Source organism: Enhydra lutris, unplaced genomic scaffold (genome assembly GCF_002288905.1).
Source record: "Enhydra lutris kenyoni isolate GAN:26980312 unplaced genomic scaffold, ASM228890v2 scaffoldscaffold12, whole genome shotgun sequence".
In the NCBI taxonomy this organism is placed as follows: domain Eukaryota; kingdom Metazoa; phylum Chordata; class Mammalia; order Carnivora; family Mustelidae; genus Enhydra; species Enhydra lutris.
In genome coordinates this window covers 66,468,091-66,481,268 of record NW_019154096.1, presented here as the reverse complement: position 1 = coordinate 66,481,268, position 13,178 = coordinate 66,468,091, and the positions used below count along the sequence as shown (strand labels likewise).

Genomic DNA, 13,178 nt, shown 5'->3' with positions numbered 1-13,178 from the left:
GGCCCAAGAATACCAGCCTAGAGAACACAGAGAGGCCAGGCAAGCCTCCACATCACCCTGAGGTCTGAAGGGACTTTCCCCTTTACCTTTGATTCTCAGAACAACTCTGGGAGGTAAGAAGGAGGGCAGGGATTATTATCATTAAAGCTGACGGTTGAAAAACCAAGAACAGGATCTTCCTAGCCTGTGTTCCATTTATCATCTTTTATCAATCAAGCTGGTACCAGGAATAAATTCTAAACCATAGTAGAAGCTCTCATAATGGACCCTCATGTAACCAACTTATCACAGAAGACAACCTCTCCGTTCTCTTGTAAATATCTAATGCCCAAGGCCGACGGCATGCCCCAAGCTTGTGCCTCTGTTCTCCTGTTCACCTCTGCCCTTGGTCTCTCCAGTTGAGAGACAGGGTTAAAAGGGTCAGGCACGTTTGTTCTCAAACCTTTTTTATGCTCTTTTGGTTGGTGTTTTGCTTGCAAATTTAAATCAGTATTGTATGAAGGATTGAAATAAGAGCACAAAAGAAAGCATAGTTGTTTCGATGAAAACTAAGTTGAACACACTGAGAAAGCCAAATTCCTTTAAAAAATGTCTTCGGATCAGGTGTGGGTGGGGCAAAATCATAAAAGACTGAGAAAAATTATATAATGGTAAAAAAAAATCTGCTCTGAGATTTCTCTGTAGGTATCAAACAAAATGTCACTCCTGTTTTAAAGAAAGTAAACCTGGAAATTATAGACCATGAACTAATTATAGAGGTAGATTCTGCAGAACATAAGCCAGGAAACTCCAATCAGGAAACTCTTCCTTTAAAAAACTTTTTTTAAAAGATTTATCAAATTATTTGAGAGAAAGAGTGCATATGAGCAGGAAGGACAAAGGAGAGAGGGAGAGAGACTCTCAAGCAGACTCCTTGCTGAGTGTGGAGCCCGATGCAGGGCTCAGCGTCAGGACCCTGAGATCATAACCTGAGCTGACGTCAGACACTGAACCGACTGACCCATTCAGGTGCCCGAAAACACTTTTTTTAAAGAAGGTGGCCTTGGTCCTGTCTCCCCAAATCAATAAATGCCTGACGTTCAGATTTGACATAAGAATATTTGATTTAACACATACAATGAACTATTATTCAGCCTTAATAAACAAGGAAATCCTGCCGTATGCAACAATAGGGGTGAATCTGAAGGATGTTATACTAAGTGAAATAAGCCAGTCACAGAAGGACAAATACTGCATGATTCTACGTACAGCAGATATCTAATATCCTCCAACTCATAGAAGCCAAGAATGGGATTGTGGTTGCCAGAGGCTGGGGGAAGGGAAACAGGAAGTGGTTGTTCAGTGGGTGTAGAGTTTCAGTGATGCAAGATGGGCAGCATTGGGCCTATAGTCAGCAAGACTGTATTGTGTACTTCAAATTTCGTTAAGAGTAGATCTCACATTCAGTGTTCTTATTCCACGCTTTAGTTTAAAAAAAAAAAAAAACAACTTTGAAATAAAAATTTGAGACAAATGTGTCATTTTTGAATAACTTAATGATTTTGCCCTTTAACTTCATTTCTCAAGTGACAAATACTCTGCAGGTGCCGTCCCCAGACCAGTCAGGTGAGAGGGTTTCTGCTCTAGGCTTGGCCCTAAGCTCAACATGAAGTGCACAGTTAAACTTGGGATACTCCATGGGTACCAGGAATCCAAGACCTGCTTGACTCAAGAACAGGAATCCACATCTCTTTCAAGGCTACGCACCCGCCCCCTGCCGCCCTCCCTCCCCCACCAATCTGGCCTCAGTTCAGTTCACTGCACTGACTTTGGAGGTCTTGTCTAAACAGCTCAACCAGGATCTGAGCCTGCACTTTTTCTGGGTAAGGAAGCCTGACTTCAGGCCTCTAAGCCTTTCCCCGCCCTGTCTTACGACCAGGCTCAACCTGCCCAGAGCATACCAGACTAAGGAAACTTGGCACCCAGGGGGCCTTCCCAAACCCATGCTGAGGGAAATATCTTTATAAGGCCTTCTTAGAGCTTCATGTAATGGAAGTCTTCTGGCTGAACTTCAGTTCCGACATGGTGTCTTGCCGAGAGAGTAGAAAAGCAGCCCCTTTCTCGGAAGGACACTTGCCCCATCTCACCCTTGCCGTCCTCATAGCCCCTCGGCCTCTCCCCAATCTATGCCAGGGTCCAGGGGGCTGGCAGAGAGCAGCCTGGCAGAAATGGACCCCTTCCCTGCCGAGCACGGGTGCGAGAAGACAAAGATCCAAGCCCAGGGGCTCAGAACAAGGTTATTTATGTGTCCACTTGTCTTACGCAGCTGACTTTACTGCACATTATTCAGACCAGTGGTTGCAAGTGGTTGTTACCAAGTTTGTAGAAAAAGCAGATCCGTAGGAAGGTGAGTTTCAAAACAGACCATGGGAGGGACTTTGGAAAGGCTGGCCAGTGGCTTGTGACCAGACTAGTGGTAAAACCTCCCAGGGTCGCCCAAATCCAACAGGCAAAATCCAAAAAGCTGAAAAAAGCATAACACTACAGAGCCCTGGACAGACCACAGCTCGGATTCACTAGGTAGTTGCTTTTTTCTGTCTTTCTGTGTAGAAATTAATTTGGACGAATATGTGTCAAGGTCGCAATAGAACTGCTGTGCGGTAAGTACCGCCCGTGAAAGTCTGTAGTCAGGGGAGTCTGTCTTTCTAAAATGCAGTGTAAAAATGCAGGTTCCTCTGCTCAGGTAACCTTCCTTCCTGTGTCTTGCCCTGCCCGAAAATGTAAGATGTGTAGATTGAAGCTGGGGAAGGGCTGTTTCAGGAAGAACTCCCGCAGCGGTTTCCCCTCACAAAGGTCCAACTTATGCTGCAGAAGAGACCCGTACGCCGATAAACTAGGTATTGACAAGCGTGATAGATACAGCTCGGTACTTGGTGAGTGCTGGAGAGCGAAGTTGATTGCATTTTACAGTCTGTGTATTTCTCTGTTTATCGCTTGTATTCTGTCATTAAGCAAACAGGTTCCTAATACAGCAAATCTCTCTAATCAGTAAAGCAAGGGAGAAAAGAACCAGAAGCATCATTAATTATGACCATTTGGCCGCAGCCTGGACAGTCTGTTGCTATTGGATTGGGTAACTTCCTCTGGTTTTATTTTCTGGAGGTAGAGCAGAAATGGGCTCCCCTTATGCTTGGAGCAGAGTGGAGAAATGTTCCATGTCCTGCTGGCTGACTGCTGCATGAAAGCCCGAGATGAAGCCCCGATTTCTCTGCAGAAACTGAGTCCTGGGGCAGCAAAGGCCAGGTTCTGCCTCGCTGCGCTTTTAAGCCTCCGATTCCATAAACAGAGCAAGCGTGCTGCGTGAAAGCCTGCCTTGTCCCTGAGGCTCCAGGAGAGCCTGCTGTGGGCAGAGCTCCTGTGTCTGTGTGGTGGCCTGGGGCAGGTGGAGGGCACTGGATGGAGGCCTCCAGGCGAGGGGTGTGTCTGTGCCTTCTGAACAGGAAGCCTCCTGGCACCAGGGCTGACTTTCCAAATGCTAATCATTGGGGTAAAAAGCAGGAGCGTCATCAGTCTGACTCCAGGTAACAGAGGTTAACAGCATTTAATGCGTTTATTAACCCTCTGGTGCCAGGGACTGGCAAGGTCTGGCCCTACAATTATAATGCGGTGGAAATTCTATTACCCAATGTGCCTGGACTAGCAGATCACCGCCAGGGACAGTTTTACAACACTGCTGGAGGGACAAGTCTTAGGAGGTGCCTGAATACAAGTTCTCCAGTTTTCCAAAATGACAGCAAGGCTGCTCGGCTGGAAACGGGCTTCACCAGTCCCTTTCATCTCCCCATCCTCGAGTTGAAAGCCTTGTGGTCCCGTGGTTTGCTGGTGACATTTCCCCTCCATTCAGAGTCAGGTGGTTTCCCCAGTAACCACAGGACTATGAATTAGCCGCTAGGAAACACTCTATCCTCAAAGAGATTAAAGGATTCATTTTTCAACACATCATACCAGTGGTTAAAATGGACTTTTGGAAAATGAAATGCACTGTCTTCTTTATCTTCTTTATCCTTTTCTCGCTCTCTCTCTCTCTCTCTCTTTTTTTTTTTTTTAGGAGAGGTCATATTTTAAAGCCACACTGTAAGGTTTGGTGTCTAGATAGGTCCAGGCTGGCCACGCTCTGTGTTGGATCCCTGTGACTCCCGTTAATGAGCAGGACTGCTGGGCCCACAGACAGGACCTTGAGCTGGCTCTCCCATTACTCCACGCTTTGTTTTCTGGGGTGAGAGCTCAGCAGTAAGAAGTACACTTCTAGTTTCTTACAAGGTCTCGGAAGTTTTTTAACTATTTTTTTTTTTAACTTTCCTGGGACCATCCCCATTTTTATCACCTGTGAGATGATGTTTCAAGCGTGTAAGTACACTTCGCAGTAGTCAAAGGCAAGGCCCCCTTGTAATTCTGTTTGCATTTATCCTACCTGATTAGCAAGACCGCGATAGCTTGATGATGTGGCCAAAAATGCTCGGGATAAAAGCCCTTCAAATGTGGAAATAACAGGTTGCTCAGGCTTCTAAGATGAGCTCTAAGAGCCAGATTTCCTTAGTGGACTCTGAATCTGCATAGGACGTTTCTGACCCTCAGCGTTACCAGAGGGATTCCGACTGCATACAGGACTCACAAGCATGCGACCTAAAATCCCAGGCTCTGCCCCTCCGTGTGCAGCTGACAAACCCGTAGAGGTCCTAGATGCCCAGTGCAGCTACGCTCCTCCTGTACCCGGTGCTAGCCAGTCTCAGCAGCAGACCCACGGTTCTCGTCTTCTCATACGCACTGCAGGTTTGCTGGGGGGAAATCTCCTGTCTGTCCAGTCTTGTGATTCTTTTACCCAGAAGCCACCTGCTATTCCCATAACTGGTAACATTTGCCCGTCACCTTCTCATCAGATTGCCAGACCTCACTGTGGTCTCTGCAGAGTTCAGGTGGAATTCCAGGGCTTTCCATTCTGCCTCCGTGGTGCTGGGAGTTTCTACCCACGCCTCGCATTGGGACGCTGCGTTAACACACTGTGTAAGCAGGGCATTTAAAGGCCAGTGTGCATGCAAAGCTGAGCCTCTGGAGTGCTAAGGGCTTTGGTGGTTTGGGAAGGTGCTTAACAGGAGAGGAAGCATTTTCTCAGAGCCTCTATAGGGCCCCGGCGCACATTATTACCTTCGCTCTCTGCAGGTTATCCAGTTATGTCAACAAGAATGGTCCTCCAGGCAAGACAAGCTTAGAGATGCTGCCTCTAGTTTTAGTGAAGCCGATGGGGCTACAGGGAGACAAGACCTGGGGTTGACCATTTCCTGTAGATAGATAACAAGATGCCTGACTTGTGGGGGAAAGAGCTCAGAGACGTCCCAGACCTGGAGCTGTTTTAAATGTATTTTCCTGTGTGATGGAGCAGTAATCCCTGCTCTTTCCAGGTGGAAGGCGAGAGCCTGCACGCCTGTAAAGCACTAAGCAGTGTGAACCCTCGGTGACCAGTGAGGGTCAGAAATCTAGCTCTGCAGATCTAGAGTGCATTTCAGACAATCTATCAAGACAGAAGACTTCTTATCCATTGGTAGATGGATAATTGGTAGATTAATAATTTATAATTATTTAATATTGATGGGTATTGAACAAGTATTCAGCACATTCCTAAAGTGACTGAGTATAGCTGGTGAGTATCCTCGGATTGTGTACTTAGTGAGTAAAAACTACATACTGGTGCTATCATACAGAACAAAGTAGGAAAGAGGCCTCCCCGACCCTTAGAACTCAGAGGCCTGTGGTTTACAACACGGAGGCATAGTTTAGCTGTGATCACAAGCGCAGAAACAACTTGAAGGCATAATGTTTCTCAGACTAGAAGTCTGGCTGCTTTCTCTGCACATTTTAGTGAGCTTCTTAGTTATGCAAAGGCCCACAGCAAGGGTTTATGTCTTTTTTGTAGATTATGGTCTAGCAAAGGAAAAAGAGAATGGGATGTTTTAAGGCCATTTTGGTATCTGGGCACAATTCCAATCTTGAACAGAAATAAAACATGTAAAGTTCTGTACATTATTCTCTGCAGGTAACAATGCAAGGGACCAGATTTGCTATTACTATAGATTAAAAGGAGGCTTTTGGGAAGAGACTCCTCTTCCCATTCCTCCTCTGATCCTCTTACACATAACATTTTGTGACCTTTGAACAGCCTGGGGGTGCTTCACATTGTCTTACTCTCGATGCCTTTTTAAAGGTTTCTATTTCATATTCACAGCTGGCATATGCAAATATAGGTAAAGATTATGATGCCTCCCAAGTAGCATTATGGTCAATAAATTACTCCTTGGGTGAACATGCCATCAGCAGCCTAGCATGTCTCCAATGAGTTCCAGAAGTCTTCCTGCAACTGGCAGCCTGCCCACTGCTGTTCACGCAGAGCCAGGTGCCCAGACACTCCTTAAGGTGTGATGCTTGACCAGTATCATCCTGTTGGCACCAAAGACATCTGTCTTTGGTGCCAACAGACTCCTGTTTTGGGAGAAGGAGCTCATGGGGCAGGGTGGAGGGGCTCTTCATGTTGATTTGGGGGCAGTAGAGCATGAAGAACTGAGCATGCCAAGATTGCCTGGGAGAAATACTGTAATGGAGGAAAGAGCACATTTTCCTCTCAAGAGTTTTAGAGACCTGGTCTAGTTCCTGACTCTACCAGTAAATTGCTATGTGACCTTGGAGAAGTCACTCAACTTCACTGCACTCTGTTTTCCTTTACAAAACAAAAGGGCGATATTGGGTCAGCAGTTCTTACTGTAATTGTCTGAGTGATGGAAACTCTTCTTTAACTCAGTTCTCTGGGAGAAGCTCAGTGGGGACTAGTTCCGGTGTGAGGAGTTGGGGAGCTCACAGCCTTCACAGCTCAGTCCCCTGCCACTGCCCTGGAAGCAATTTTATCATTACTGGGTCGGGACCCATAGCACCCTGCACAGCTCCCCCAGGGGGATCTGTCTGTTAGAGTCCCTGCGCTGTGCCCACACTCTCAAGCCATGAGTGGTTTACTCAACTAGAGGTCAGCCCCATGAGCCCAGTGACTACATCCTTTGGCTCTGATCACCTGATGCCCAGCACTGGAAAATAGCTCTGTGCTTGTTGACTGAAGCAAAAATAAAACAAATGAACAAACGAGCTTCGGGAAGACCTATCTCTATATGACTAACAAACGCCGATTTTTATTGTGACATTTTTACCTCAAAGGAACATCCCCAGAATGAACATTCATAGGTATAAATGAGTTCTGAATGTGAATGACTTCAAAGCTTTGTCTTGGGGTGCCTGGTTGGCTCCATCGGTTAAGCGTCTGACTCTTGATTTTGGCTCAGGTCATGATTTCAAGGTCATGAGATTGAGTGCCATGTTGGGTTCTGTGCTGGGCATGGATCTCACTTAAAATCCTCTTTCTCCCTCTGCCTCTGTCCCTAGCCCATGCTCTCAACCCCCTCCCCTCCGCCCTCTAAAAAAACAAAAGCAAAAACAAAACTTTGTTTTTAGTAACCTAGTCTTGTGCTGCCCCTGCTAGCCACCAGCCACAGGTAGCTACTGAGCCTTTGAAATGGGGCAGGTCTGAAATAAGATGTGCAATGTCAAACACACCAGATTTTGAAGACTTAGTATGAAAAAAAAACATAAAGTATCTCATTAATAGCTTTTTATATTGATTACATGTTGAAAAGATAATATATTGGGTTAAATAAAATATGTCATCACAATTATCTTTACCTTTATCTCTTATGTGGTTACTAGAAAATTTAAGATTATATATGAGCTCATAATTATAGCTCACGTATTTCTACCAGTGGCCCTGCCCTAGACAACTGATTAGTGGATCATCGGTAACCATTATTCCATATGAAATGTGAGTGATTTTATGTGTGTATGTGTTTGTCTTTCCCAGGCCCAGAAGCTGAAATCCAATATGTCGGGCAGTACACACCTCTGTCTTTCTGATGTAAGTTATGTTTCTCTCTGGGTCTCCCTGCATTTCTAGACATAGAACATTGGGTCCATGGTGAAGATGGAAAGGTTCAAGGACAATGAGGTTTCAGGTCTAGGAAAAAGATCTAAGGCACCCTCCATGTCCCTCTGCCCTTTGAGCCAAGTGAGGTCTTTGGATCCCAGGGCACAAAGTTCCAACTACGTATGGGACCCAGGATCCTCATCCCGAGCTAGAGTCAGCACAAATACCATTGTTTCAATGCCGGAGATTGTGTTACCATAGTCTTGTAGAATCAGCCCTCACAGAGAAGACACTCAGAAACTCTCACTGCTTACCAGAGGTCCTCTGTCTACAGTTCCTTTGACCTCTGCAGCAACCCCGAGGTAGCTAGGGCAGGCCACATTGCTCTTCCCATTGTACAGAGGAGATGACTGATGCTGTCACGTGCCAGTCATTGTGGTGGGATGCAGCATTATGGGACTGAGTGGATGCTGTGGTGGGGACGGAGGCAACCATCTTAGGGAAGGAGAGCTGTGCCAACTGGGAGTCCGAAAGCCAGGGTTCCGGTGTGGGCTGTCCCAATGATGTGAGGGGCAGGCGCCTTCATCTAGAAAATCTGGGTTTGAAAGGGCAAATGGAGAGAAAAGGTGTAGACAGCCCTGCCTATCTCAGTGCGATTTGCGGTCCATCTCCATGTGAACTGACACTTGCCTGTACCAGTTTTCTGAGATGATTTTTCCTGCCTTTCCTCCGGGACGGGGAGGGACAACAAGCTTCCTCCTCAGTCAGTACCAGAAGAAGCATTCCACGTTCCCCTAGCTACGGGGAGATCCAGAAGGTAGGAGTGAAGGAAGACGCAAAGCTGTCCCACAAATGGATTTCAGTAAAATTCATAGTGGAGGAGCAAGTAGCAAGCGTTGGCCAGTTTATCATAAACTCTGTAAGTCTGTATATCCAGTTCTCAACCAGATTCATGATTCTTTTTTGTAAAACTACAAGTCAGGGAATTGAAGTCTCCATGGTCTTATCTTAGGTCAGCTTGGGTGAGTGCTACAGCTAGTTGGGAGTTGTAGGTGGGAGAGAGGAAGAGTGTGGCTAAAATATACTGGGATAGGGGGAATACATGCAGTGGGTGACAATGAAAATATTCTCTCTTACAGCGTGATTACGAAAAGAATGGTCTCACTGGTCCTTCCAGCCACATAACCACAAAATCAATGGTTGCTCCTCTAAGCTGCGGTCTGAGCCCCCTGCTGGTTCTGGTGGTCACCACCCTGTCCACCTTATTATCTTCATCTTTGGCAGAAACATCATAGCTGCATTTAAACAACAATACGGACATGTAAAAAGACAAAAACCAAGCTGTTTCCTGTCCTCTTGTGTATCTGAAATTCCAGTTTTAGGAGCCCAGTTGAGATACTGAGAAACAGTTTCATCCAACTGGAACTTTATATTTTGTTTCTTCTTCTTCTTTTTTTTTTTCTTGTTTTTGTTTTTGTTTTTTGTTTTTAAGAAATCTTCTTGTGATCCTTAGGGCTTCTGTGGGCTACCCAATACAGCGCTACATTCCATACTGAAAAGGCTTTGGGGCCTGCTGTGTTGTCGAGGGGCAGTGCGTGAATTTGGCTATAAAACCAACTGGGCCCATGTTCGACGTGATGATGATGATTGGGGATGATTTTAACAATTTAATTCTGGCCTTTCCTAGCAAGAGAAGGACTTAGTATTTCTAAAAAATCTTCCATATCTCCTATAATGGCTTTGGTTTCTGATGACATCACTTTAGCCTCCCACGGGTGGGTGCAAGCTTATTTTGTCACAAAGCAAAGATTCTCATCCAGAGGATCTTGATGGACTTCGTGCAAACAAGCTTGCGCCAGTGTTCCCCTTTCTGTACGTACTGGCATTTTCCACACTGTTTGTGTACTGTGAAGAGTTCTACGCTCTCCTACCAAACAAAAGACACCTGTCTCATCCAGATGTAGTGTCTATCTTCTAGTCAGAATAGAGGGGTGAGTGTGAGTGAAACTTCACAGTACCTTGATCACTGAAAGACCTAAGCCTTACCTGAGGGAGAAGCCCTTTCACTAACAAGAGTCAAATATAGCTGACATGTCATTCTAATACTCTTTACATGTATGAGGTTATATGTAGAAAAAAATTTTACTACTAAATGATTTCAACTATTGGCTTTCTATATTTTGAAAGTAATGATATTGTCTTCATTTTTTTACTGATGATTTAATACAAAATACATGGAGCTCGTTTTCCTCTCCTAAATAGTGTTAGCTCCAATATTAACTTCACGAAGACAGCTTTTCAGAAGCAGACCCTGAGGAGCCTCGTGCTTTAGCAGAAAGCTCTGCATCATGTAACTGTGGACAGGCAGGAGGAAACAGAGCAGCCAAGTGTTGTCTTTTGTCATTTCTCGAAACACAAACTTGCATACCTGTGAGGAAACTGGCGGCCCCTTGTAAATGTGCTGCAGCGGCCAATGGCATGCGTGCCGGTTGACATAATCCAGGACCTCAGCTTCCATGTTACTTGACACAGGCCAGTTTGACTAGGCTGGGGGACAGGAACATGCCACCCTCTCTTCCGAAGCTGATCCATGCCAGGGTACGCAGTTGTTTTCCTAAGGGTTGTACTCAGTGGTGATGACCTGGCCACTGTTGAGAGGGATTTAGTCCGGAGGTCATCAGGAATCAACTCGCTTCTTGTTATGCGTCCTCCATGACAGACGGGGACTGACTGTGTGGAAAGAAAGGCTTGTGGATCAAGAAGAACAACAATAGGTGTGTAGAGATGAGTTGGCCAGCAAAAGATACGCGGACCGGAACAGGACTCTGGAAACAAGGCGTGTGACTTGTTCTCCGCACATCGCCTTCCATCATTCTCCATCCTTAAACAAGTAGACCTTGAAGTGCGCTTTTGAAGTCTGGTTGATGGTGACATTCAGAATCTACAGTGATCGAGCGCTAGGAGCCAGGCTTCTCCAACACTGAATAGATAAGAGGAGTATCCACCAACTGGAGTGCTGGGAGCATTACTTCTCCACACATCAGTAGAGGGGCTGGAGGAGGACCCAAGGTGCACAGTTCATACTGATCCCCTTTGCCCGCTGATGTTTGCCTTGTAAGAATTAATCAAATCACTGGGGTGGGAAATCTATTCAATCCAAGATAAAGGCATAGTCTTTTAGCTCTGTTGGTGTTTGAAGTACATTTATATCCAAATGTTAATAAACATAAATGTATAATACTAAGTTCCGTGTTTTTTCAGTTCAAAATGTTTCCAAGGAAAATTCATCAAACAGATTTGATTAGTAAAAGGTTTCATGAAGACTCTTTCTTTGAATAAACAATGTTAAATGTGTCGGAACATTTGGAATTCCGGTCCTCTATGAAAGCCTATCTCTTACAGAGCGTATTTTGTTTTAATTAAGGTATCTCTGTGTATCTACACTAGACTAATTGCATATGGGTCTGATTCTATGTGATCTACTGTAGAAAGCTATTGATTCCTTCTGCGGTAAGCAGCGGTTGTAATTAGCTTCAGATGACCAGAGAGGAAATAGGAGTTATCAGAGCTAACAAGGGTGGCCTTCAGTGACGAACACAGGGATGTGCAACCCATAAATTAAATTTGGGAAAGCCTCATCGATCACCAACAAAGATCTCTTTTTTCTTCTCAGAAAGAAGCATATTAGAGTTACCAAATTCTAAATTTGAAAATAAATTGCTGATGAAATAAACAGGGGGAAATATTGTTCGATGACAACACATTAGAGAGATTCTTATAAATTCATGCCAAGCGGGTGTTTCTGCCATTCAGCATGATTCCCAGTTTAACACAGTGGACCCGAAACACCATCATCGCTTGCCATGAGACTAAAGCAGGCAAGTGACTTAAATCTTTGACTTCCGTGTGTGGCAATACTGACATTAAAAAGCATTACTTCCTGTCCCTCAGTCCCTGCATTTGGGGTATCACCAGATGCAAGGGCATCTTTCTGCAGAAAGCGTCTCATTGTAGCTGATTTTGACAACACAGAAACAGTAGGTGCTAGTAGGTCTTAGGTCCACGTAGACCATGGTCAAGACTTGACCATAGGTTAAGTCTAGCCGTGCCCTGCTGCTTATTGAGAGAATGAAAAAAAAGGCACTACTGCCAAACTGATTGGAAGCACATTCATTCCAAGTTGGTGTTGAGTATCTTTAACCAATATCAGTTTGAATATCTTTTGAATAGAGCACATGAAGGAAGAAGTGCACAATACAGAGAAGGATTCAGAATGCCCCTTCCATGTTTATTTTCCCATATCAAAATTTTTTCAAGCCCCTAGAGTATGAGTTAAGAATTACACAGATTATTTTTTATTAAGTATAGTGAACTGTATCCAGACTCTAATAGGAGTGTGGTTTTCATTAAAAAATATATGTATTTAATAATTCTTTATCTTATAGTAAAAAATGTCTTGGAAGCAATCCTCGAGTTAATCGAATATGGGACAGGGTTTCTCTAGAGCTGCTGTGGCCTTGAATTTGGTCTCTGTGAAGACTGTTGGTATCGTCCATACGCTCCGAGGATGGGTCCTCTCCAACAGCATCCTGTCGCCCATTTGTCCCTTTGTACTCCATCTAAAGTTGACACTCCCAAACACTCCATCTGCTGAACTGGGAAGGGAGGAGAGGGGAAGCATTTTTGAGTCAGTGTTAAGTGCTTATTGGGAAAAGAGATGTAAAGGCAGTGGGAGTTTGTATAATTAGCAAATTCTTTTCTTAGAATCTAGCAAAAATGTTTTTCTGTTGTCACTATTTACAAAACAGTGGCCTTGGAGGAGCTATTGTTTGGAAAATTAGTTTTCATTCATGCAGTCCGACATGCGTGACTTATTTTAGTCAATAAACTGTAGACCAGAAAAGGGCTGCTTAAATGCACTCGCATTTTCTATTTCCCTTTCAACGCTGTTCTTGATCTCCTGGATTCATATCCCTGTGATCTTTGTTGCTTCTGTTCTTTGATTAAGCAAATGAGACTATGGGGGACCAACATTTCCGAGAAAGACCAAAAAGCAATGGCAACAGATGGGCGTGAGTTACCAAGGGGCTGGGAACAGGGAGGACAGAAGGACCCATCTGCCCTGAACTCAGGAAGTTGGGAGAGATGAAGAGCAAAATCAAGGCGCGGCAGACGGCCAGGCACCATG

At 44.8% G+C, this 13,178-nt stretch overlaps 1 protein-coding gene across 1 annotated transcript in view; it reads left to right on the top strand.

Moving 5' to 3' along the window:
• Positions 1-12,393, top strand: part of LOC111145186 (GDNF family receptor alpha 1) — a 203,587-nt gene extending 191,194 nt beyond the window's left edge. Inside the window, exons 10-11 of the mRNA XM_022499905.1 lie at positions 7,928-7,981; positions 9,130-12,393. Coding sequence (XP_022355613.1) covers positions 7,928-7,981; positions 9,130-9,285 — 210 coding nt within the window. The 3' untranslated portion in view covers positions 9,286-12,393. The remainder of the gene's footprint in view (positions 1-7,927; positions 7,982-9,129) is intronic.
• The last annotated feature ends 785 nt before the right edge of the window (positions 12,394-13,178 follow it).